A 27,140-nucleotide genomic window follows, 5' to 3' on the forward strand; every position below is an offset into this window, starting at 1 on the left:
GGAGGACATGTTGCTTTGGGGTGCTCCACTAACCAAGAGGAAACCAAAACCAGCACCCCTGATCAGAGTGTGCACTCTAATCTCCCACCGCCCAGCACTGGGGACAGTGTGTCTGCCACCCACCAGGATGTGATGCGCCGACGGGACTCTGCTGGGATGTGTATTTTGTGTTCACAACTGTCATAAGAGCCATATTTTAGCAGTTACTGGAGAGCACCTTTTTTTCCATCATCGACACACACACATATCCTGAAATTATTAGTAAAAATTCTAATGTTAAGCATATAGATTTATTAAAAATAATGCTAATATAATCCTGGGCACATGGATTCCAAGAGTTTTTGCAGCAGATTTCATTATAGTTACTTAACAGCTAAATAATAAGGGTGTATTTAACTTACAGAGTCACTAAATAATAGAGGGGAAAGGAAAGAGTAGGGCTAATCCAGTAGAGACTGAAGCTGGTATCAACCTTCCCTAAGCATCTGTCTGGTCGGCAGCCTGGGGCGAAGCTTGTCTCTAAAGGGTTAATGAGGCCCCAAAGTGATTTTTGCACTGAGCTCCTCCTGCACCTACCAAGGTGCCAAAGGCATGAGATTCAGAAGAGAGCAGAACCAAACAGTTTATTAAACTGTTCAAATTGATAAAAATGATTAAAAGCTAAAGATTCTCATAAACACTATTCCAAAATGTTAATTTTAAAAATGTGACTAGCAATGTATGCATTCCCTTTATGTCCCCTCCCTCCCTCTCTCTTAAAATAAATTTGAACACCCAGTGTAAAAAACACTTGAGGGAGAACCAGAAGTCAGCCATTTGAGAAGACAGTGGAGAGGGAGCAGACGGCGGGGAGCAGACACCGGTCCCACTCGGGCTGCTGACGCAGGCTTCGGTGGCACTAAATCCCCCAGTAAGGCATCAGGTGTCGGGACTCCTTCTCATAGACATCGGGAACTATGCCGTAAGGTGTCTGTACCATTTTAACTGTCGACTTCCCAAAGAGCTGGCGCTCGTAGTCTATCAGCTGCCTCCAGAAGCCTACGTTGGGCCTGATGACAGGTCGCCGGGCTTTCACCCAGTTGTACGCCTCCAGCAGGCACACGTTGTGGAATTTCATCAGGTAGGCGATACAGAGCGTGGCTGAGCGGCTCACCCCGGCAGCACAGTGCACCAGGGTGGCCCCGTGCTTCCTGCTCACACTGTGGATCTTGTCAGCCACGGTGTCAAAGTACAGTCCAATGGGGGCGTGCGGCATGTCAGCCAGAGGCACTTTAACATACTCAAATTGGGGCCAGTTGAAATTAGGGATCTCAATGGTAGCATTAACAATGCAGGTGATGCCACGAGCCTGGAGGAGGTGCCGATTGGAGGCCACACTGCCTCTGCCCAGGAATAGAGAGGAGGTGATTTGAGCAATGCCTCCTAAGTCTCCCTCGGAAATCATCCGAGGAGCCATGAGAGTCCTTGGTAGCGTGCTGTGACCTCTGGAGCTCATGAAGACGCCAGCAGTCACACTTGCATCGTTGGGGGCAAGACCAGAGTGTTTGATTTTCCTCCACCAAGGAATCCAAAATCACAGTCTCCTTCCTGCAAAATACAGGTATGTGTCAGTACTTTAAATGCTACCGATTCATCACAGCCTTCTGTCACGTTTGTCACATGGGAAGATTAGAGCTTTTTTATAATACAGTACAATCTTTCACGGATACAGGCAAATCATTTTCTATCAATTAACAGGAAAAGTCACCTAGGACACAAACATGTAAAATCAATGTAAAATCCAGCTCTCTGGTGACTGTCCAAAAAAAAAAATATATATATATATGTGGGTGGGAGCTGGGCATGTTGGCTCATGCCTGTAATCCCAGCACTTTGGGAGGCTGAGGTGGGAGGACTGCTTAAGCCCAGGAGTTCAAGACCCACCTAGGCAACACAGTGAGACCCCATCTCTCCAAAAAAAAAAAAAAAAAAAAAAAAACCTTTTTTTTTTAATTAGCTGGGTGTGGTAGTGCATGCCTGTAGTCCCAGCTACTCAGGAGACTGAGGTGGGCAGATCTCTTGAGCCCGGGAGGTCAAGGCTGCACCACCACACTGCAACCTAGGCAACAGGGAGACCCAGTCTCAAACAAAAAAAAAAAGAAAAAAGGCCAGGCGAGGTAGCTCATGCCTGTAATCCCAGCACTTGGGAGGCTGAGGCAGATGGATCACCTGAGGGCAGGAGTTCGAGACCAGCCTGGCCAACATTGGGAAACCCGTCTCTACCAAAAATACAAAAATTAGCTGGGCATAGTGACAGGCGCCTGTAATCCCAGCTACTCGGGAGGCTGAGGGAAGAGACTCGCTTGAGCCCGGGAGGCGGAGGTTGCAGCTAGCTGAGATCGCGCCACTGCACTCCAGCCTGGGTGACAGCGAGACTCTGTCTCAAAACAAAAACAAAAGAAACCCAAACCAAAAACTATTTCCTATCATTCTGTGACAATGTAAACACGGTGACATTTCCATGGAAATAATCCCAGGCAATTTGAAGGCCATGGTCTTCAAAGTTCGTTTCTGTAAGTTAAATGAGCATTTCACCTGACCTGACCTTGCGTGTGGCTAAATAACTTCACCTTCCTCTGCCATTTAATTCTGAGCTCCACGATGAATCCCACTGGCTTTTAACGTCTGAACATCGCTATCCTCCCGTTATTCCAGTGTTTGCTATTAAATGTCAATATATGTATTAGTAAGAGCAGAAAAGGAAGTTCTCAGTTTCCTGAGATTTTAGATACAGCTGTTCCTCTCACCAAAAAAAAAAAATCACAATGCTTTATCACCTGTGCCGAGTGGCAGGTGCGCCTGCCCACACCCAGGGGACTGTCGGGAAGCCTGCAGGGATTTCAGTCAGACGACAGCCTCCCCGGGTGCAACGGGCAGAGCGTGCTGGGCTACTCACTTCCTCAGGAGTCCAGTGTGCACTGCAGCTGGGTCTGGATCCAGAAAGTCCTAAGTGAGCAGTACTGGTGACAGTGGACACAAATCAGATCTGCGGGAAGACAAGGAGGCAAGGACAAAGCCAGTCAGGAAGTTCCAAAGAAGTCCTCGCGGGCTTTCACTACGACCTCGGGTTTGATGGAATAGAGCCAGGATGCGGAGGAAGGTGCACCGAACATTTCCAGGTGTGCATTTAAAGGGTGCACCAGTAAGAAACACCAGCCTAAGTCTCAGCTTTTTTGTTAATGACACATAACCCACGGTGTGACAAATAGAGTTTTGGCAATAACACAAGACAAATCTCTTGCGAGGAGGAGATTCAGAGACCACAACCTATCCGCGAAATGTCCGGCACGCTGAGGACACAACACGGACTGGAGTCTGTTCCGTGCACCATCAGCCAGCCCGGCAGCAGGAAGACCTGGGTGGCACCGCGGTGGGAGAACGGACAGGTCGGGTGCCGCCAGGGTGAGCCAAGCAGCCCCGTGCCTGAACACAAGGTGCAGGACGGTGTGCACCAGGAAGCTAAGGACAGGCGCGGCCAGGACATGGCAGTGAGGTTGGCTTCATGAGGAGCAGGACCGCAGATGCGGCTGCAGTCAGGAACGCTAACTAGTAGGCGGTGCTGGTGTTCAGGATGGCAATTTGACATTTTCCTTCATTTGGTTTTCTTTTCCATGTTGGCCCTATTTTATTCATTTATGTTATATAAATATCATGAAGGTCATAAAAAATGTGTTCTTCTACTACCTGTTCTCCTGCCTTTCCCAGGTAACTGTCAGACCTGTTGTGGTTTTTTTTTGCAGCTCTGTTGAGGTGTACTTGACATATAAACTGCTATACAACTTGAAAAAGTACGTAACCTGATGAGTTTTGACATATGTACACAATGGAGACACCAGGACATAATAATAAACACATCCATCATCCCGCTCAAAATGTCCTCATGTTTTTTAATAATCCAACCCTTTCTTGCGCTTTACCCCATTCCCAAGCAACCACTGATCTTTCTTGTCACTATGGTTTGCACTCTAGACTTTTACATCAATGGCCTTTTCTATATTTATCCTATAAAAATACATATAGGCCAAGCGTGGTGGCTCACACCTGTAATCCCAACACTTTGGGAGGCTGAGGTGAGGCCAGGAGTTCGAGACGAGCCTGGCCAATGTGGAGAAACCTAGGTCTCTACTAAAAATACCAAAATTATCCGGGCATGTTGGCACACACCTGTAATCCCAGCTACTCGGGTGGCTGAGGCAGGAGAATCACTAGCACCCAGGAGGAGGCGGAGGTTGCAGTGGAGCCGAAACTGCACCACTGTACTCCAGCCTGGGCAACAGAGCAAGACTCTGTCTCAAAAACTAAATCAACATACACACACATAACATATATATATATATGTGTATATATGGGAAGTTTTTTGGGTCTGGCTTCTTTCACTCAGCATAACTTAGACATTCACCCATGACAGTGGGTTATCAACAGTTCACTTCTTACTGCTGACAGTACTCTGCTGTGTAGAAACACCACAATTTGCTTATCCATTCACCTACTCATGAACCTGGGTTGTCTCTAGTTTAAAGCTATTGTGAGTACAGCTGCTACGAGCATCCACGTGCAGGTCTTTGTGCAGACATATGCTCTCCTCTCTCGGTTCAACACCCAGGAGTGAAGGTCTGGCGCCCAGGTCTTCCCGCTGCCGGCCTGGCTGATGGTGCACGAAGAGACTCGAGTCCGTGCTGTGTCCTCACAGTGCCGGACATTTCGCGGATAGGTTGTGGTCTCACGTATGTTCAACATTTTAAAATCGTTTTTAAAAAAGAAACGTAAAAAATTACATATATATATATATATATATATTTTTTTTTTTTTTTTTTTGAGACGGAGTCTGGCTCTGTCACCCAGGCTGGAGTGCAGTGGTGCAATCTCAGCTCACTGCAACCTCCACCTCCCGGGTTGAAGAGATTCTCCTGCCTCAGCCTCCTGAGTAGCTGGGATTACAGACGTGCACCACCATGCACAGCTGTTTTTTGTACTTTTAGTAGAGACGGAGTTTTGCCGTGTTGGCCAGGCTGGTCTCGATCTCCTGAGCTCAAGTGATCCACCTACCTTGGCCTCCCAAAGTGCTGGGATTACAGGCATGAGCCACTGTGCCTGGCTCCATTTACAACTATTTCTATCATTATAATGCAGGGGCTCTCAAACCTGAGCATGCCTCAGAATCCCCCAGAGGGCTGTGCGCACAGACTGCTGGACCCTTCCCCAGCTTCTGATTCCATCCCTCTAGAGTGGGGCTGGAAGAGCTGCCCTTCGGAGGTGAGGCTGCGGGTCGGGGGCACGCTCGAGAACTACTGCAGAGGTGAGTGCTGTGGCTCTGTCCACACTTCCCCGGCAAGACTGAGGCACCAAGCATGCTGGTGCTAACAGCTCACACGTCCCTCCTGGACACTGCCCTTCTCTGAAGGGAGCTGCCTCCTCACCCGAGACTAGGCCCTGCTTTGGGAGCCCACATGCCGTGACTGGTTAATGCTACGAGAGGACACAGAGCAGTCCCCAGGTGAAATCACAGCCTGGGGAGGAACGAGGACACAGTCCCATAAGGAAACTGCGCGCATGTGCGCTGGATGTAAAATACGAACAGGGCAGAAACTCTGAGAACATCCTTCCTACAGCACAGCAGGGTCTCCTGCCACTTCCCAGTCTTCCCTGGCAGAATCCTACTGGTTTAAAAAGCAAAGTCACTGTGGTAATAAACACAAAATTAGGCCTTCAGGCTGCTGGGGATGACGTTCCTCATTGTGGAAAATCTGGAAGATGCTAATCAAATTTCCAAGTAGGTTATCTAGTCGTTGTCTAATTAAGAGAGGCTTGGCTGTGGACGTGGTGGCTCACGCCTATAACCCTAGCACTTTGGGAGGCCAAGGCGGGCAGATCACCTGAGACCAGCCTGGGCAACATGGTGAAACCCCGTTTCTACTAAAAATACAAAAATTAGCCAGGCATAGTGGCACATGCCTGTAGTCCCAGCTACCTGGGAGGCTGAGCCAAGAGATTCGCTTGAACCCCGGAGGCAGAGGCTGCAGTGAGCCGAGATGGCGCCACTGCACTCCGGCCTGGGTGGCAGAGTGATGCATCCTCCCAAATTATGCTGTCTAGGAAGCCACTTGCCCTCCTGAGGCAAAGGAGCCCAGGTTCCCTGTGAAAGCCGGGCTGATTCTGTTAACTCACGTTTCCTGAGTGGTGCTAGGGTACTTGGTGCTGTAGGGAAAACAGATTGTGAGCCCTCGGGGCAGAATCCAAGTGAGACAGACACGTTGCTCCCTCCCTGCTGCTAGTCCATCTCTCTGCCAACAAACCTGCTTAAAATGCCAAAGCTGGTCCCAAGTTTCAGGAAAACAACTTCTGCCAGAGGGCATGCAGAGGGCACAGCCGCTATAGATGCTCCTCTGACAAACACTCCTGAACCCTCGACAGGTTGGAAACTACACGGTTCAGAAAGGGTAAGAGATTTCAACTTGAGAAGTGAAACTAGGAGAAGATGCAAGGTGTCCGGATTTCTAGCTCAAGTCCACACACTGCTTCTCTGCGGTGACTGCGTCGTGGCTGTGTTCTCATTACCTGCCTGCGGCGCTCCACACCTCCAGCCAGTGCCTGCCACACACGCAAGGGGGTGTGGATCTGCCTCAGAAGGTGTTTCCGTGCTACTTACAGAAAGGCTAAGCCCAGATGGGCTGAGCTGCTCGTTTCCCCTAGTGCCAGAACAGGCAACTACTGCCACATCCTGGTGCACCATTTGGTGCACAAAATGTCCCCCTGGCTGCAGAGGGTGGACCTCAGCAAGGAGCAGCCCCACAGCAGGCGCTACAAGAAGCCCTAGAGTCATCCAGTTCTAAGATCAGTAGAACTAGATGGTAAAAAAATAAAAAACCCATGGGTATGACATCACAGGTGCATGGAAATCTCCTCAGTAAATGTGTCCTAGAAGACAGGGAAAGGAGATACGGTGGCAGAGTCTGACCCGTAGTTGAAGGGATCACAGATTGCATGGCGCTCTCAGAGTGAACATGCCATCCTCCTGCAGGGCAACGGTCTCTGGGACGAAGATGACCAGGAAGAATGCTTAAGAATGACCACATCACTGTCTACCGTGTTCAACTTGGCCTTCCCAAGATGCTCTGGTAGTGGTGCTGCTTCTTGGAGGAAAAACATGTTTTCGTGGCTGGGGGGAGGGGGCAGGGTAGAGTGAAATACAGAAAGGAACAGCTGTCCTAAACCAACCCCAGCGGTTTTTTTTTTTTTTTTTTTTTGGGGGGGGGGGGGGGGGGAGATGGAGTCTCACTCTGTCACCCAGACTACAGTGCAATGGAGCGATCTCTGCTCACTGCAACCTCGGCCTCCTGAGTTCAAGTGATCCTCCTGCCTCAGCGTCCTGGGTAGCTGGGCTTATAGGTGCGTGCCACCATGCCCAGCTAATTTTTTGTATTTTTTAGTTTTGCCATGTTGCCCAGACTGGTCTTGAACTCCTGACCTCAGGGTGATCCGCTCACCTCAGCCTCCCAAAGTGCTAGGATTACAGGCTTGAGCCACTGCGCCCGGCCTGGTTTGTTCTTAACCAGCTATAAGCAATGTCTTCTTGGAGATGATGCTGGTCTTTCTGGATAATAAGCATCGAACACTAAGTACTGAACAAAATAAAAGATGAGTGTCTTCCCAGCGGGCCTCTAATCTCAGTAATGCATACACTAATATTAATAACACCTGATTGCTCCCTGCACTGCAGAGCTCCTGAGATGTGGGCATCAGCCTTGTAGCCTTGTGGTCAGCACTGGCATCTGTACCTGGGGCGGTGGTACCTGATACTCAGAATTGCTACATGGGGTCACGGCCTAATCAGAGAAAGCATCCATCCTAGTGCCATGGAGGTTACTTTTCTTTTTTTTTTTAAAAAATGACGACAACCACCAGAATCAGCAGTTAACTGAAATTCTATCTACGGCTTTTCTTTTCATGTTCAATCAACAGCAGAAAATGGACACAACAGTGCTTCAGATGACTTTGTAAAATGCTCTCACTAAAATACTTTCAGCTTTAGGAATTTCAGAGGGTCAGAGTATATACCTGGAGAGGCCTACACTGTTACCTTTTTATATTCAAAAAGCTTATGTAATCACATTTTCTCCTTCTAATAAAGTAAATGTCTATCTAGTTCTTTTTGTTTTGAGACCGAGTCTCTGTTGCCCAGGCTAGAGTACAGTGGCACAATCTTAGGTCACTAGAGCCTTGATCTCCAGACTCGAAAGATCCTGGGATTACAGGGGTGAGCCACCAAGTCTGGCCCATATTTCTGTTTTAGGAATGAAAATGACAATCCTAGCACTTTGGGAGGCCAAGGTGGTTCTATCACTTTAAGCTCAGGAGTTAGAGACCAGCCTGGGCAACATGGCAAAACCCCATTTCTACCAAAACACTCAAAAACCAGCTGGGCCAACATGGTGAAACCCTGTCTCTACTAAAAATACAAAAACCAGCTGGGCATAGTGGTGTGCACCTGGAATCCCAGCTACTCGGGAGGCTGAGGCACTAGAATCACTTGAACCCAGGAGGCAGAGGCTGCAGTGAGCCAAGATTGTGCCACTGCACTCTAGCCTGGTTAACAGAGCGAGACTGTGTCACAAAAAATAAGTAAAATTTCAGCCAGGCACAGTGGCTCACAACTGTAATCACAGCATTCTGGGAGGCCGAGGCAGGAGAACTCCTTAAACCCAAGAGTTTAAGACCAACCGGGACAACAGAATGAGACCCTGTCTCTACAAAAAAAAATTTTAAAGTTAACCGGGCATGGTGGCACGTGCCTATAATCCCAGCTACTCAGGAGGCTGAGATGAGGGGGTCACTTGAGTCTGGGAAGTCGAGGCTGCAGTGAGCCATGAGTGTGCCACTGCACTCCATCCAGAGTGACCCTGTCTTATATATACATATTAAAGTAAAACGAAGTAAAAGATACAAATTGTTCCGTCACCTGGAAAGCTTTGGCAATTGTGATAAAACATCTCAACATTTTCTACTTACTTTAGAGGAGGGGTCGTTTTTGCTTTTCTCACTGTATTAATTAACTGATATGATAGTGTTCTGAGATGAGGATAAATACAGACAAGATACATAAAGCTAAAGACTGAGAGTCACACTCCGGTTCAGCCACAGATAGTCCCTCAGTGTGACACACAGCCATAGAGCAGCTGCCTATGTAGGTGTGACCAGACCAGCCACCTCGATGTCCGCAGATGGACCAGCGCTCGTTCACACTGCATTTGCTGAGGTTAACAGCAGCTGATCATTGTTTTTTTGTTTCGTTTTGTTTTGTTTTTTGAGATGGAGTCTTGCTCTGTCACCCAGGCTGGAGTGCAGTGATGTGATCTCGGTTCCCTGCAACCTCCACTTCCCGGATTCAAGTGATTCTCCCGCCTCAGTCTCCTGAGTAGCTGGGACTATGCCACATGCCTGGCTAATTTTTGTATTTTTAGTAGAGACAGGGGGTTTCGCCATGTTGGCCAGGCTGGTCTCAAACTCCTGACCTCAGGTCACCTGCCCGCCTTGGCCTCCCGGAGTGCTGGGATTACAGGCGTGAGCCACTGCACCCAGCCCAATCATTGTAAGATACTAGCCAGCTGCTGGGTAGAGAATATGCCACAGCCCAAGGAGGAGAGGGGCAGTCCACTAGATAAGCAGGAAAAACCATGCCAGCATTATGACACAGATGCAAAGATCTGAAGAAGTTCAGTTCCACGTGATCAATTCACAGATTCTCCATGTTGGAAACAGAGTAGAGATAGCAAGAAGAGACCAGCAATAACTGTAAAAGGTGGAAGGTCTGCATTTATCTCGGTACCATGGGGTAATGTGTTCACATCTGGAATTGAATTCTTGTATCTGGTCCTCACCCACCTTGGTGCTTAAATTACCTACCACTCATTCACACAACAGTCTTTCACTGAGTTTGTGCTATGCGGCCAACACCCTGCTGAGTGTTGTTGCGACCGCTGCAGAATGTATTCCCCAGAGATGGCCACAGCATCTCCCATCTCGCATGGGTTCCTACAGTGTAACCTTGTTTTTTGTTTTATTTTTGAGACAGGGTCTCACTCTGTAGCCCAGGCTACAGTGCAGTGATATGATTTTGGCTCACTGCCACCTCTGCCTCCCAGGTTCAAGTGATCCTCCCACCTCAGCCTCCCCATGTAGCTGGAACCACAGGTGTGTGCCACCATGGCCAGCTAATTTGTGTATTTTTTATAGAGACAGGGTTTCCCCATGTTGCCCACGCTGGTCTCAAACTCCTGGGCTCACACAATCTGCCCACCTCGGCCTCACCGAGTGCTAAGATTACAGGCGTGAGCCACTGTGGCCAGCCCTTACAGTGTAATCTTGACACTCCTCCCACCCAACAGTGGGGCTGATGTCCCCTCATTTGAACCCTGAGAAACCTTTGAGACGGCCTCAACCAAAAGAATACACTACAGGCTGGGCGTGGGGCTCATGCTTGTCATCTCAGCAGTTTGGGAGGCTGAGGCAGGATGACCGCTTAAGCTCAGGAGTTCGAGGTTGTAGGGGGCTATGCTGGCACCACTGCACTGCACTCTAGCCTGGGCGACAGAACGACGCTGTCTTTAAAACAACAAACAAAAAACTACAGTGGAAATGATGCTTCTGAGGCCAGAGTACAAACATGTCGCACACTGCTACCTTGTTCTCTTAGGACTTGCCCTTGGAACCCAGCTGCCATGCTGGGAGGAAGCCCAAACTAGCCCAACAGAATGACCACACGGAGAGGCCATGGGCATTTCGCTGACATCCCAGCTGAGGCCCCAGCTGATACTCAAGCTCAGCCACTAGATATGTGAGTAGAGATACTTTATTATGATTACAGCTCCCAGTCATCAAGTCACCCCCAGGCTTTGAATCTCCCCGAGGCCTCAGACATTGTGAAGCAAAAGCAAGTTGTCCCTAGTAGTGAGGTCCAAATTCCTGACCTACAGGAATCTGTGAGTACAATACAAATAGTCATTTTAGGCCAGGGGCAGTGGCCCAAGCCTGTAATTCCAGCACTTTAGGAGGCCAAAGCAGAAGGATTGCTTGAGCCCAGGAGTTCGAGACCAACTGAAGCAATGTGAGAAGACACTCTCTCTACAAAAAAAAAAAAAAAAAAAAAGGCTGGATGTGGTGATGTGCACCTGTGGTCCCAGCTGCATGGCAGGCAGGGGCAGAAGGACTGTTTGAGCCCAGGAGGTCGAAGCTGCAGGCAGCTGTGATTGCACCACTGCACTCCAGCCTGAGGAACAGAGCGAGTCCCTGTCTTAAAAGAAAAAAAAAAAAACCAGGGACTTACAAACAAAACAAATAGTTATTTTACAATGCATTTTAGAGCTGTGTGATGCAGCAATAGGAACTAGAGCAGGGATATACAGGTAACATAAGGTTTACCCCTGTGCTAGGATTTCATCATCTAACAGCAATGATACAAGATACACATCCAAGTACAACTGAATAGCAGTAAGAGACGGACTACCATTGAGTGAACGAAACAACTGGTGCGAACTGGGTGCTGCAGCAACACAAACAGGATCCAAGCAAAGTAAACACAGCCCATAGCACTGAAAACCTAAGCTGTTTCTTGGGGAGTTGTTTTATAGAACGTATACCATGCTTTTTCTCCTCCCACTTTTGCCTTTCAAGAGCCCCCTTGTCCAGGCATGGTGGCTCACACCTATAATCCCAGCACTTTGGGAGGCTGAGGCGGGCAGACTGCCTGAGGTCAGGAGTTCATGACCAGCCTGGCCAACATGGTAAAACCCTGTCTCTACAAAAATTAGCCGGGCGTGGTGGTGGGTGCCTGTAATCCCAGCTACTTAGGAGGCTGAGGCAGGAGAATCACTTGAACCCGGGAGGTGGAGGCTGCAGTGAGCCAAGATCGCTCCATTGCACTCCAGCCTGGGTGACAAGAAACTCCATCTTAAAAAAAAGAGCCTCCTGTTTTAGACTGGGAATGGGGGCTCTTCTCCATTGGAATGGAGAATACAGCCTTTTTCTACAGCCCTCACTACTCAACAAGTGTGACCCAAGTCCCAGCAGCATGGATACCACCTGGAGGCCTGAAAGAACTGCAGAACGCAGGCTCTATGCCAACACCTACTGAATCGGCTCCAGCAGCTTCACAAGATCCCAGGTGATCTGTATACACCGTTTTTAAAAAGTGCAAACTGAAGATTAAACTCATTAAAAACTAACTTAAGTTAATACAATGTGAAAATGTGCCCCACTCTGCCCCCCCTGACCTATGGCAGCACGTTCGGGCGCCTGTCCCACGTAAGCCACGTGAGCACTGCTCAGCCTCTCCCGGATCAGTATCATTCTGCTGTCGCGGTTCCCGGAGACTCAGAAGTAAACGCAGGTTAAGAGGCTTTCCCAGACTCTACACAGAAAATTAGTAGCCCCATTGGGACCAGAACCGTCCTTCCATGAGTTGTCCATTTGTTGCTTAAGTCATACAATTGGACCACAACGGATCCATCCATTCAAAGTCTACCAAAATGTACATTTCATTGTGGGCGGCGGGGGCGGGGGGGGACTGCAGGGGGGGACTGCAGAGAGAAAGGAATTAAGGAAAATAAGGTCAGGTCGATGTGACTGTGCTTTACTTCTACAGTCTAGGGAGTAATCTCTAAGAATCCTAAACTGTTGGTGGTACAAGATGCTCTTCGGGTGTGAAATATCCAATAAAACACTTTCAAAAGTCCACAACTGTATTTCAACTTGTTCAGTGAGAACTGGAAAGCAATTTGAGCAACAGCTTATATAAATAACACTTTAAAATCTCCCAGGAGTAAGTGGTAAAAATTAAATGTGAATCATATGTGTTTGGTTCAATGATAAACTTTTATTTATGTAAGTCAGAACATCTAGAGGCAAAGCGCTTAAAAAAAAAAAATCACATATCAGCAATAAAACCCAGGTAGGTGTGAATTTGCCTCAAAACTGTCAAAGTTACTACACTGCTCTCTTGAGAAGCAAGACCAGGAAATCGCAGAAAATGCAGGTCTTTTCATAAATAAGATTTCAGTCCTTACAAGTTCATTATTACTTTAAGGGAAGATAAAGAACGGAATTTATAAATTAGAATAAAGTTCACAGGACTAAGAGCTCAGCAGTTAATAATCACCCTTTGATCATCTCACCCTTTGATGTCTCATTGGACATATCAAAATCCTTAGAACTTCAGCAGTGAGCTGCAACCTTCACCCTATGAGGACTTTCTTATATACCTGGTCCAATTCCACATCTTTTAGTGATTTTATACCAAATTAACTTCATTTATAATGTACTGATAAATTAATTTCCCATTTCTCTTTACAAATCAAAGGCACCTATAATTACCACCCTAGAGTTTCTGAGCAGGGTGAGGTAAACAGTTGAGTCTTCTGCCTCAGCTGGATGGAGAGAACTGACGAAGGCCACGCCCACTCCCATGCTGAGAGCAGTCCTGCTGCATTGTGAGGGCAACTGGGGGTTTGCGCCATCCTACAGCAAAGGGAGGGATCGAGTTTTCAGCTGAACGAGAGGGGTCCCAAGGCAGAGGATCCTGAAGTTATTCCCTTGGCTTTAACTGAAAAAATACTGCCTTGAAACGCAGTATTTTCAAGGCAATGTAATAGTTCCCTTTAGAAGACTACATTACTAATTATTAAAACATTTCTAGGCCAGGCATGGTGGCTCACGCCTCTAATTCTAGCAGTTTGGGAGGCTGAGGCGGGTGGACCGCCTGAGGTCAGGAGTTTGAGACCAGCCTGGCCAACATGGTGAAACCCTGTTTCTACTAAAAATATAAAAATTAGCCAGGCGTGGTGGCAGGCGCCTATAATCCCAGCTACTCGGGAGACTGAGGCAGAAGAATTGCTTGAACCCAGGGGAACGGAAGTTGCAGTGAGCCGAGATCGCACCACTTCACTCCAGCCTGGGTGAAAGAGCGAAACTCCGTCACAAAACACAAACAAACAAAAACACTTCTACAGGGTCGAATGTGGTGGGTCACACCTGTAATCCCAGCACTTCGGGAGGCCAAGGCAGGAGGATGGCTTGAGCCCAGGAGTTCGAGGCTGCAGTGAGCTAGGATCATGCCACCGTACTCCAGACTGAGCCAGTGAGACCCCATCTCTTAAAATCAAAAAATAAAAAAATTCTTCTAAAAGTCTGCCAACTGATATGGTTAGGCTCTGTGTCCCCACCCAAATCTCACCTTGAATGGTAATCCCCATAATCCCCATGTGTCAAGGGCAGGACCAGGTGGAGGTAACTGAATCATGGGGGCCGTTTCCCCCCATGCTGTTCTCGTGATTGTGAGTCGCATGAGATCTGGTTTTATAAACGTCTGGCATTTCCCCTGCCTGCTCTGACTGTAAGTTTCCTGAGGCCTCCCCAGCCATCTGGAACTGTGAGTCAATTAAACCTCTTTCCTTTATAAATTACCCAGTCTCAGGCAGTTCTTCATAGCAGTAAGAGAATGGGCTACTACAGCAATCCTTGGCTGAAATTAGTAAGCTATAAAACCATCACAGCATAGCAGACGTATTTTTCAAAGTGTGGTCCCAAGGATTCCTACACCAGAATCACCTGGGCTGCCTGTTAGACTACAGAGTCCTAGACCCTACCCCAGACCTAATTAATCAGAATTTCTGGAAGTGAAGGCCTGGGAATTCATATTTCTAGCAAGTACATTTTTAGAAGGAATCTAAAAGTATTATTAAGAGTAATCTGATACAGTGGAAAACATCAACATTATCTCCTGTGCTTTCTAGGAGGATAACTGGAAAAAGAAACTCCATAAGTGTAATTTTTGTAGAAAAAACAACAACCACCACCACCACCACCACCAAAAAAAACCTGATTACTTTCAAATAATACAGTGGTCATCTGGATTTAAGATACAATCTAGTACACAAACAAGTTCCACCATTTCCATTTTGGATCATCTTTGGCTGAAAGTTTACAGCAAGTACTTGAAGCTCTTTTTTTTTTTTTTTATTTTAAGAGACAGAGTCTTGCTCTGTCACCCAGGCTAGAGTGCAGTGGTGCAATCTCAGCTCACTGCAAGCTCCACCTCCTGGGTTCACACCATTCTCCTGATTCAGCCTCCTGAGTAGCTGGGACTACAGGCGCCCGCCACCACGCCCAGCTAATTTTTTGTATTTTTAGTAGAGATGGGGATTCACCGTGTTAGCCAGGATGGTCTCCATCTCCTGACCTCGTGATCCACCTGCNTTTTTTTTTTTTTTTTTTTTTTTTTTTTTTGAGATGGAGTCTCACTGTGTCTCCCAGGCTGGAGTGCAGTGGCGCGATCTCGGCTCACTGCAAGCTCCGCCTCCCGGGTTCACGCCATTCTCCCGCCTCAGCCTCCCAAGTAGCTGGGACTACAGGCGCCCGCTACCGCGCCCGGCTAGTTTTTTGTATTTTTAGTAGAGACGGGGTTTCACCATGTTAGCCAGGATAGTCTCGATCTCCTGACCTTGTGATCCACCCGCCTCGGCCTCCCAAAGTGCTGGGATTACAGGCTTGAGCCACCGCGCCCGGCCAAACAAATATTTTTAATAGAAGAAAATTAACACATAATTGTCAGTCCAAGCCCTCTCTCCACTTCTGGCCTCAGCCTGCCAGTGATCTTTACATAGGAGCCAGAATAACAAGTTAATTTGGGGGAGAGAATCACCAAAGATTTATAATTATGACACGAAGTGTGTCTTCATTACAAATGTTTTGTGTTTTATAATGAAATGCAAAGATGTAAAAGATTTAGATTTTAGCTAAATTGGCAAAATTCTTCATTATAAATCTTCAAACCTGTATGTAATTTGTTATGTTGACAGTACTTCCAGATTTTATTTTTATGAGTGCTTCCTTAAAACTTAAAGCAAGTTCAGGGCTGGGCGCAGTGGCTCACGCCTGTAATCCCAGCACTTTGGGAGGCCAAGGAGGGCGGATCATGAGGTCAGGAGATCGAGACCACCCTGGCTAACACGGTCAAACCCCGTCTCTACTAAAAAATACAAAAAATTTGCGGGGCGTGGCGGCGGGCGCCCGTAGTCCCAGCTACTCGGGAGGCTGAGGCAGGAAAGTGGCGTGAACCGGGGAGGTGGAGCTTGCAGTGAGCCGAGATTGCACCACTGTGCTTCAGCCTGGGTGACTGGAAAAAAAAAAAAAAAAACAACCTTAAAGCAAGTTCACCTCCTGGTCACTCTCCCAGGCAGGGAAGACTGGTGCTTCGAAGGCGCTCTCTGCCATATAATGTTTACTAGTCAACAGAAGCAGCATGTTCTAGTTAGGAAGTTTTCTCTATATACCCACACACCCAAAGACATAAGGAGTCCAAAAAAAAAAAAAAAAAAAACTCGCCCTAGGCCATTGATGCCGAAACTGTTCTGGGACAAAGACAGAAGTAAACCCAGCAGTTGCCTATGAACTTCAAAAGAACCTTCTTGTCCCCTGAGGTTTCAATATGGCATGGGGTGTGAAAAGCTGACCCAAATGGACCTCTGGTTGCTCTAGGCCGGTGCAAGAACAGAATGGGGTGTGCCCAGGTGAGCTGGGTGGGCTGCATGCAAAAGGACATGGCTGTGGCCTCAGCCCTAGGCCTCCTCGCCCAGGCTGGGCTGCCCCTGCGCTGAAACAGGTGGAAAATGGAGCTCCTCTGTGAAAGCTGCCCGCTGGAAGGCCGACAGGGTGACAAAGAACACAACAGGGCCCCTCCCCCGTCACTCAGATCAACAGGTTCCCATACCAACGGCTTCTTCCTCCGCCTCCTTTGGGTGTCTTTTCTTGAAAACTTCTAATTTATCTGCATGTGGTTTCTAAAATTATGATCATTTTAGAGAATCTGAAAAAAAAATCTTTACTATAATGAACAAAAAAGTCTTTGTGACTTATGTAAATAAAGACTGAAAATAGAGTGATTTAGCTATTTTCCAAGATGCTTTAGAGAAGAAATAAAAAGGATCCACAAATCTCAGTCTTTGTGCTAGTGTTCTTCCATCATCCCTCCAGCTAAAAAGGATTCCCGAGGTATTTTGTAAACCTACAGAATTGCATAACATTCTGCTCTCAGGGCAGAAACACAGCACATAATACTAGGCACATGGTAAGTACTCAACGAACACTTGAATTTAACAGCTGTCCTCAGGTGAACTGCCCATCTCTCTCCACACCCTCCCTCCTACTCCTCTTTCTCATTCTCTCACACACACACTTTAAATCCACCTGGCAAAACTAAACACAGGCAATCAAAGTGAACCTGGCAACTCTGTTCAGAAAGCAGGAATTCAGGCTGGGTGTGGCACAGGCTGCAGTCCCAGCTCTTAGGAGGCTGAGGTGGGAGGATCCCTTGAGCACAGGAGGTCAAGGCCAGCCTGAGCCACATTGCTAGACTCCATCTCTTACAAAGAAAATGAACAAAAATGACAAAAACCCAGCTCGAAGCTACTTCTACTTTCTCAGGTAAAGGAAAATTTGGAGAAAAATACATTTAAAAGATTTAAAGGCCGGGTGTGGTGGCTCACGTCTGTAATCCCAGCACTTTGGGAGGCTGAGGCGAGCGGATCACGAGGTCAGGAGATCAAGACCATCCTGGCTAACATGGTGAAACCCCATCTCTACTAAAAATATAAAAAATTAGCCGGGCGTGGTGGTGGGCGCCTGTAGTCCCAGCTACTCGGGAGGCTGAGGCAGGAGAATGGCACGAATCCGGGAGGCAGACCTTGCAGTGAGCCGAGATTGCGCGCCACTGCACTCCAGCCTGGGCAACAGAGTGAGACTCCATCTCAAAAAAAAAAAAAAAAAAAAAAAAAAAAAAAAGATTTAAAAGAGTCATTGATTCCTGTAGCACAGAGTCTGTGATTACTTTGGAATTGCCAAGAAGCACGTGTTAGGGTCTGTGCACAGTGCCTCTTAAGGATTACAAACAGGCACACAAGCGTGTGATGTGAGTCTCGTCCTCAGAGGGTACTTTCACAAGGATAGGCCTGGGTTCCTGTACAATACACTGTCCTACACATTGAGGGCTGGGCACAATAGAAGCATTCACCAGAGATAGGATTCATTCAAAAGCCTTAAAAGACTTCTAGGTACTAGACACTTATTTTTAGTACTTCATTTTGCATATTTAAAATGTCCTATAACTACTCATCTGTTCCAAAAAAAAAAAAAAAGATTGATGAAAGGATTCCATTAGATATTTGTCAACCAAACACAGTGGGAAAACCACTTCTGGTGTTTGGGTGGTTAGTCCAAACCATATAACTAAATATAAATACGCTGGTACGTGACAGGCCAGGGATCAGACTACCCGGGGACCTTTATTCATTCATTCAGGAAATATTCAAGCATAATTGTGGTTAAACAGCAAATACAGTGACTTACAGACTCAAGGCTGACACCCCTGAAGGAATGTAAATTGGTGCCACCACTTTGGAAACCAGGTATCAACTAGTAAAGCTGAAGGTATGCACACCTGACTCAGGGCTGTTCATAATTGCCCCAGACCAGAAACGACCCAGATGTCCATCAACAGTGGACAGGTAATTTGTGGTATGTTCATAAGACAAAAATGTACTAACTGGGCTGGGTGTGGTGGCTCACACCTGTAATCCCAGCACTTTGGGAGGCCCAGGCAGGAGGATCCCTTGAGCCCAGGAGTTCAAGACCAGCCTGGGCAATATAGTGAGACCTTGTCTCTAAAAAAATTTAAAAAACAAAAACAAAAACTACAGGCATAGGCAACAACATGGATAAATCTTTTAAAATAGTATGCTGCAGAAATTCAAACAAAAAATTATATATGTGTGTGTATATATACATACATACACACACACACATACACACACACACACACACACACGATGCCGACCAGAAAGGATTCACAAGAGTATCTACTTTTAGTTTGCACTGAGGTTAAAAAACAAAATAAAACTATGTCAATTAGGGATTTATATTTAAGGGATCAAAACTATAGAAAAGAAGGAAGTGATTTCCATAAAAGTCAGAGTAGTTTCTGGCTAGGACCTCTGGGGGAGGGGGAGAGTGTGGAGTGAGATTCTTGACCTGCAAGACAGTTACACTTAGGTTTTCGTTAAAATAACCCATCAAATTATCCGTGCATAATTCACAATTCAATAAATCTAACGTTGATTTCTGGGAATTCAGAGCCATGACAACAATTCTGGCCAACCCTCTCTGAATGTCACTTTTTGCTGTCAGCTTCACAAGGTCAGAGACCGACCTTACTTGCCTTCTTCCTCTGTATTCAGGCACAGCACCTTGAGCATGGTAAAAGTCCTCGGTAAATGTATAATATATAAATCCACAGACTCCTGACATGAATTTTGTTTTAACCCATCCATTTCCTGAAATTACTGATTTGAAGAGTGCCCACATTAACTTTCCTTTGTCTTCACCCAGGTGAAGTGAAGCTTTCATAAATAATAAAGCCATCTTAAATGTTAGCTCTGTAAGTTTATACCCAGGCCTCGGTTGCTTTAGCAACTCTCCCTGCCTTCCACTCCCTTTGACGTTTCTTTATAAGCAAAGATACTATGCTAGTAGTCCTAGATTTTTTTTTTTTTAATAGGAAAAGTTTTCTTCTGCACCTAAGAGTAAAACCTAGGATCGTAATGATTCTACTACTTTGAAGTTGTTTAAAAAGGGGTCATTTGCCCCCTGCCCTGAGAAGTAACACCGTCTCTCAGGATTATTAAAACTTTAGGAACAGTTGTACTTAAACACGTTACTTGTTCTTGACAGAAGCCAAATCTTTATGAACAGGACAAGTCAGTTTTAAAATAATTAATTTCAGTTAAAAAACCACTTTGTGCAAACAGACGTTTATAAAAATGCTTAGAAAAGTCTAAAAAGATACACACAAACCGATAAAGACGCACTCGGCAGTTACTTTTGAGAAAGAGGTTCAAAAGAAAGCTTTAACCTTATTAGTAAAGTTTAAATGTCACAGAGAATGGTTAATGTATTCCTTGTGATTTTGGGAAAAGCATTTTTAATCCATTTTGCCTTAAAATCCCAACTGCAAAGGAACCGATCAAACACAGCCCTCCCAAAAGCCCACCTTTTAAAAACATTAAAGTCTTAAAGGATTTCCTGGACTTAACATACTTGGCTAATTTTTTATGATATGAATATACATTTACGCCATTCTATTAATTATTATTACAAAATTCATACCTGCAGTCAACCGATATGAAAGCTTTCAGATGAGAACTCAGGACAGACACGTTCAACACTGACATTAAAACGACTTGGAATGAAGGAAACTGTCTCCAGTTTTATGGGGGAAAGCCAAAAATATCAAGCAACTACCTCTCCTCCCCCAAGCGTCAGAAGATGAGTCAGAGCTGGAGGCAGGAATAGGGCCCATGTGTCAAGCCGCCTGTGCAGGGCTCCTTCCTACCTCCTCGTGGCAACCCTCGTCCCTCCCCCAGGTCAGGGTCTCTGCCCCGGCCTGTCCCTGATGTGAAGTGTCCCTGATGCGAATTCTCAGGCGTCTCTGGCGAAGAAGAGGCGTTCACTGTGGGGGTGCCTCCTTCCCTGCGTTTCTCAAGGGAACCAAGACTGGGGTCCTTTATGAGTCCACAACAACTAACAATAACCAAATTGCAGCTCAAGGAAGTGGAGCTTCCAGACACACGCACGACTCTGCAAAGAATACAGCACCTTTGTTCCCCTGTTTTTAGAGAGCAGCAAGGAAATGAGCGGAGAGAAACTGTGACTTGTCCAGTGTGACTTAACTTTGTGGCAGAGCTGAGTCTCAGGCCTGGAGTTGCCGGCTGGCCTCGGCCTCTCTGACTCTTAAGTGCTCTGTAGAATGTCAGGGAAGACGGTCCAACATTCCATTATACTTCTGAGTGGCCTTACGGACTAGGAATTCCAGGAGACTCTGGGTTAAATCTCTTGGTCCCTATTCCTTTAAGCTTACTAAGGAACCCGGAGTTTGCTCTTCGCCTCCGTTTTTACATCTGTAAAACGGGATGGTAATGCTCTCCAACCCCCTCTCTTATAAAACCATAATGAACAGCTAACGAGTTAACACACGTTAAATGTTCGGAGGTCCTGCTAGTTAGAAAGTACAAGGTGGCTTAAAAACAAAAAACAAAAAACAAAAAACCCTGCATAGTACAACTGCATTTGTAAGTCGCTCCTCCTTCCCTAGCCTCTGGGATGCCCAGTTACCATAACACTGGCTGGTACCACTGGCAACATCCACCTAAATAAAGTACAGTTATACAATCCACTTAAGGCGGCCACAGCACGCACCTCCTCTCTACAGACAATAACTCAACTTCGCTCCGGAGCAAGGGTACTTAGGAGAAAGAAAAAGATGTTAGCACCGCGCACACCCATCTACCACCGCAGAGGAAGACTCAAGTTGGAGACTTGGCATCGCTGAAAGTCAAGTTGCTTCTATCCATGCTCAAGAAACCTCCGAGAGATGCAAAAAGCCGCGGCGCGCTCCAGAGCGGGTGGATGCCAGCGGGACGGGGCGGCCTCCGCGGGGTTGGCAGGCGGCGGAGGGGAGGCGCGGCCGAGGATGCTGGAGCCCCGGGGCACACGGACAGGGGTCGCGGAGGCGGCGTGGCGCGGCGGGGGAGCGGCAGGGGGCGCACGCCCAGGGCCGGCAACGGTGCGCTGCGGGGGTTCCCGGGCCTCTCCTCCCTGCGCCGCCCGGAAGAGTCAAGGACCGCCGGGGAGCAGGTGGGGGCGCCGGCACAAAGTTTCCAGAGGCGGGGTCGCGCGGGCCTCTGGGTGCCCCCTGCGCCCCGGGACCCGAAGCGCGAAGTCCCGCCCTCCCGCCCCCACCCCAACAGCCTCCCCACAACCCCCACCCCCGGGCCTGCGGGTCCCCTACCGGCGCGGCGCGGGTCTCGGATAGGGCTGCGTCCTACTGCGCGGCCGCCGGCTTCTGCGGGCTGAGCGCCGCGCGCGCCGCCTCCTCCTCCCTCCGCCCGCGCCCGGGGCGGGCCGCGCGCACGCTCCCTGCGCCTGGCCGCCCTCTCCCGAGGTGGGGGGACGCGGCGCGGGGCGGGGGAACGCGCGGGGCGCCTGGAGGCGCGCGTGCGCGCTGGGCTTCTGCGCGGTGCGGGGTGGCCCGGGCGCGCCCCCAGCTCCCGAGGTAGCCGCCGCCTCCAGGGCGCCCCTCTGTCCGAGTCCTCCGGTCTTTTACCCTGCCTCACACACGGACGACCGCTCGCTTCCCCAGTCAGCGTCTGCCTATGAGCCAGGCTCGAGGCGGGCTGCGGGGGCGCTCTACTGGGGTGCTTTCGGGATTGGAGAAGATTAAAGGCGAGAAAGCAAATCCGATACAGGTGTGAAGCCGCCGCAGGTGGCGAGCCCCGGCCTCGACCCCACCCCACCGCCTCCCCAGCCCGGAGAGCCCGGGAGTTGGGACCCAAGAGCGAAGGGAAAATCAGTAGCGCGGCAGTCCCTGGCTGACCCTTGCTGGAACAGGTACGGGCAGCCGTGGCGCCCGAGACCCGGAGGAGGTGAACTTCCAACCTCCGTGCGCATCTCCGCCTGCTCCTGCCACGCCAAGGTGCTGTCCGAGTCTCGGAGCCCACACCCACCGCCCCAGCCCCCGAGGCAGGGCTGGGGTTCTCCGGAGCGCAGGCGGGACACAGGCATTCACTGATGGCTCATTTGCTGTGTAACTCTGAGGGTCTTTTAAAATTCAGGTCTGCCCATCTGTAACATAAATCGGTGTGAAACGGACGTTTTCTAGCACAGCCCCGCCTCCCCTCCGCCTCTGGCAGGTGAGGGGAGACACGTGGGAGGCAAAGCGACTTCCTCAAGGCTCTGCTGTGAGTCAGTGCACCTAAGAGTCCTGACTCCATGCCCAGTCCTTGACTCACCAGCCCCTGCTCCTCGCGGTTGCAAATCGTTGGCCTCAGAATTGCTGAGCAGTCAAACGAGTAGGCATGGGTTTGCGGGGAGGGGTGCGGGGGAGAAGTAAAGCCCGCGTTTGGAGTTTACATCTCCTGATGTCTTCAACCAAAAGCTTTGAAGCTTTTTCATGTTCTTCCCGATCTCCACTGCCCAACCGGCTTCAGAGTCATCCGATGCGTGCTAGAATATCTAAAAGTTAGTGATAATTTTAATGATAATCCTGCGAAACGAAAAAGGTCTAGAGAGATTTATTTTTGTCTTCGTAAAAAGAGAAAGCTTTAAAATTAGGCAAAATTAAGAGAAAACAAAGTAGCATACTTTACTAGATTCAGGAAACCACTGAGTTCAAATCGTGCCTGGGAAAAGCATCTTCCTAACACTAAATTGTGACGTCAGTTCACTTAGTGACTTACTTGTTTACATGCCAATACGAAAAGAGCAAATCTCTAACAGAAAGGATTGTGTGTTTTCCTTTCTGCTCAGCACCCCCTAGTCCTTGAAGCTTCAGTCAATTCAATGACTCAGCAGCACAGATAGATGCATCCCTCTTCACATTCCAGCTTGTTACACTGAAGGCAGGTTTCCAGAACAAGCTCTAGTGACAAGGAGTGAGGCATTTTCGTGGATTATGGGAACTAAACCTACCATGAAGAGTCAGTGAAGAGGAGGGAGGTGGGCTAAAATAGAGTTTGTGTTGTGTGTGATGTGCGTGTCAAGATGTAGAGATTTAGAGATTAAGTAGAAAGAAGTGCTGAAGTCAGACCATGTAATGACTGTACAGACATGCCCTGGGGTAGGGAGGCGCTTTATGCCTTTACAGAATGTGGAAGTGCGGGCTTATACATGCCTCTACCAAAAAGGCAATTTGAAGGTATTCTCTTCTGGACCAGCACTGTCCAATAGAACTTTGTGTGATGATAGACATGTTCTGTATCTCCACTATGCAATACAGTAGCCACTAGCCTCATGTGGCTACTGAACACTTGAAATGTGGCTAGTGTAACTAAGGAAGTGAATTTAAAATTTTATTTTAGTAAATTTAGATAGCCACATATGGCTAGTGGCTACCTTACTGGACAGCACATTTCTAGACTATAATAAGTATGTGAGTTTCTTTATAGGTGTCAATTTTTCTTTCTTTTATTTTCTTTTCAGATAGGCTTCAGGCTGGAGTGCAGTGGTGCAATCATGACTCACTGAAGCCTCCACTTCCTGGGCTCAGGTGGTCCTCCCACTTCAGCTTCCCAAGTAGCTGGGACTACAGGTACGCCACCACGCCTGGCTAATTTATTATTGTTTTTATTATTATTTTCTGGGGGACGGCAGTTTCGTTCTTGTTGCCTAGGCTGGAGTGCAATGGCACAATCTCAGCCCAGTGCAGCGTCCGCCTCCCGGGTTCAAGTGATTCTCCTGCCTCAGCCTCCCGAGTAGCTGGGATTACAGGCACATGCCACTACGCCCAGCTGATTTTGTATTTTTAGTAGAGACAGGGTTTCTCCATGTTGGTCAGGCTGGTCTTGAACTCCTGACCTCAGGTGATGCCCCTGCTTCGGCCTCCCAAAGTGCTGGGTTTACAGACGTGAGCCACCGCACCCGGCCTTTTTATTACTATTTAAAGAGACAACGTCTCTTTAAATAATATGTCGCCCAGGCTGGTCTTGAACTCCTAGGCTCAAGCAATCCTCCTGCCTCAGCCTCCCATAGTGCTGGGATTAGAGGCATGAGTCACTGCGCCTGGCGGTGTCAACTATTTTGGATGTAGAAACATTTTAGAGGCTGTCTGCTATAAAATTACAATTTGTCTATGCCCAGGGAGGGTTTGGGTTCTCCTGACTCCCAGCTAAATAAGCAGTGCTTTCGAGCAGGGCAGCATCTACAAAGAGTGAGAGCTGATCTGATTAACACTGTAAGTAGAGGGCGGAAATTTGTACTCTGCTTAGCTTCTGATGTCTGCCTTTCCAAAAATATTCTCCTTAATTGCTTGGGCAATGACTGTTCCTTAGATTAATCAGACTTTTATGGGTCCCTCAGAATGAATAGTTGCATCTTCCATTTGTATCATTGCCTCTGGTTAACAAATTGGCAACAGCTTTGATCTGTCAGAACTGGGGAACAGCGGTCATCAAGGCTCCCAGTCTACAGAAGTTTGATTTCAGGGTGCCATCGGGTCTTGTGGCTCACAGAGATTCGGAAGGCCTGCTTGCCTGTGCCTCTAATTCCAAATTATATGCCATTGATGGCTATAAAAATGCAAATCCCCTGAGATAAGTAAATCTTTAAGCTACTGTCCTTTAGCAGATTTGAGAGGGACACTGGACACCAGGTTTCTGGGAGAAAAGATTTCTTAAAAACAAGCAGGATAGAAGTCTCAGAACACATTTCTTCTACTGCAGAAGTTTGCCTAAGGCTTGTGCTATTTCATAAGATGTAAAGTAGCACCTTATCTGGATATCATAAGGATTAACTAGATGTTATTAAATGTAAAATACTTTGAACTTCTTTCCGAGTTTTCACAGTTCTCATAAAATGTACTTTCCAAGTAATAAAGAATTGTCACATTACAAATAAGAAAAAGAAAAAAAAAGCAAAAAGGAGAGAAAAAGCATTGCTCACCACAATTTTATTACTTAACAAAACAACAGTTAGCATCTGGATTTCTTTCTGGTCTTGATTGTATGCAAGATTTTTTAGTTTTGTTAACACAATTACAATCAAAGTATGCATACAGTTCTGTAACCTGACATCAAGCTTTTTGAGCCAGGCATTATAAAAGGGAACATTACAGCATGTCTAGGATAATTAGGTAATTTCAAATCTGTCTCTGAAATGTTTTGCCCTTAATTCAACCCTTGGGCGGTAGCAATGATGCAGTGATGAGAATTTCAAGATAAACAACATCCTTGTTAAATGCACATCTGTTTTAACATTTGTTCTTGCAGATCTTCATGTCCCTCTGTGAGACTTTTGCATGTGAGTTGGGTGGTACAGGAAAGTCATGTACTTGCTCATACCTGACTGCAGTGAAACTAAATGTCAAAGGCTCAGTGGGAAAAGAAAAGGAAGGGGTGGCACCAGGTGTGTTATATACCTTAACCCATTTAATCTCTTTTTTTTTTTTGAGACAGAGTCTCACTCTGTAGCCCAAGCTGGAGTGCTATGGCGCAAGTAGCTGGAACTACAGGTGCGCACCACCAAGCCCAGCTAATTTTTTGTATTTTAGTAGAGACAGGGTTTTACCATGTTGCCCAGGGTAGTCTCGAACTCCTGAGCTCAGGCGATTCACCCACCTTGGCTTCCCAAAGTGCTGGGATTACAGGCGTGAGCCACCACACCTGGCCCATTTAATCTTCATCAACCCAGTCAGGTAGGTATTACCAACCACACATTAGACATGAAGTGTTAAGAAACTGCCCAAGGTTGCATTATTATTAAATACCAGAACAGGGATTAGTGCTCAGATCTTTTCAGTACACCAGGCAGGTAAACAAGAAAGCATTTAGCTGTAGAGGGCCAGTAATGTCAACAATTCCTACTTCTTCAGTTACTTGCTCTGTAAACTTTTTTTTTTGAGATGGAGTTTCACTCTTGTCACCCAAGCTGGAGTGCAATGGCACGACCTTGGCTCACTGCAACCTCCAACTCCCAGGTTCAAGCAGTTCTCCTGCCTCAGCCTCCCAAGTAGCTGGGATTACAGGTGTGACCACTGTGCCCAGCCTGCTCTATAAACTCTTAGTTTTATTTTATTTTATTATTTTTTTTTGAGATGGAGTCTCGCTCTGTCATCCAGGCTGGAGTGCAGTGGGCCTGATCTCAGCTCACTGCAAGTTCCGCCTCCCGTGTTCACGCCATTCTCCTGCCTCAGCCTCCCGAGTAGCTGGGACTACAGGTGCCCGCCACCACGCCCGGCTAGTTTTTTGTATTTTTTAGTAGAGACGGGGTTTCACCATGTTAGCCAGGATGGTCTCGATCTCCTGACCTCGTGATCCACCCGTCTCGGCCTCCCAAAGTGCTGGGATTACAGGCTTCAGCCACCGTGCCTGGCCTAAACTCTTAATTTTAAAATGGGTGTTTTGGCGGGGCGAGGTGGCTCGCGCCTGTAATCCTAGCACTCTGGGAGGCCGAAGCAGGGGGATCACTTGAGGTCAGGAGTTGGAGACCAGCCTGACCCAACATGGTGA

At 47.6% G+C, this 27,140-nt stretch overlaps 1 protein-coding gene across 4 annotated transcripts; it reads right to left on the reverse strand.

The window, feature by feature from the left end:
• Positions 1–273: 273 nt before the first annotated feature.
• DUSP14 (dual specificity phosphatase 14) lies at positions 274–23,313 on the reverse strand. Of its 4 annotated transcripts, XM_025361212.1 has the most exons (4): positions 21,929–21,966; positions 6,084–6,089; positions 2,936–3,025; positions 274–1,587 (listed from the first exon to the last, which is right to left on the reverse strand). In XM_025361212.1, exon 4 carries the CDS (start codon positions 1,493–1,495, stop codon positions 899–901), a length of 597 nt encoding a protein of 198 aa, XP_025216997.1. In that variant the 5' UTR covers positions 1,496–1,587; positions 2,936–3,025; positions 6,084–6,089; positions 21,929–21,966; the 3' UTR covers positions 274–898. The 4 variants fall into 4 exon arrangements, with proteins under 4 accessions (XP_025216997.1, XP_025216998.1, XP_025216995.1 ...); XM_025361213.1 differs by lacking the exons at positions 6,084–6,089; positions 21,929–21,966 and adding an exon at positions 22,929–23,313; XM_025361210.1 differs by lacking the exon at positions 6,084–6,089 and having other exon boundaries at positions 21,929–21,995.
• Positions 23,314–27,140: the final 3,827 nt, after the last annotated feature.

This window comes from Theropithecus gelada, chromosome 16 (assembly GCF_003255815.1).
Source record: "Theropithecus gelada isolate Dixy chromosome 16, Tgel_1.0, whole genome shotgun sequence".
Lineage (NCBI taxonomy): Eukaryota > Metazoa > Chordata > Mammalia > Primates > Cercopithecidae > Theropithecus > Theropithecus gelada.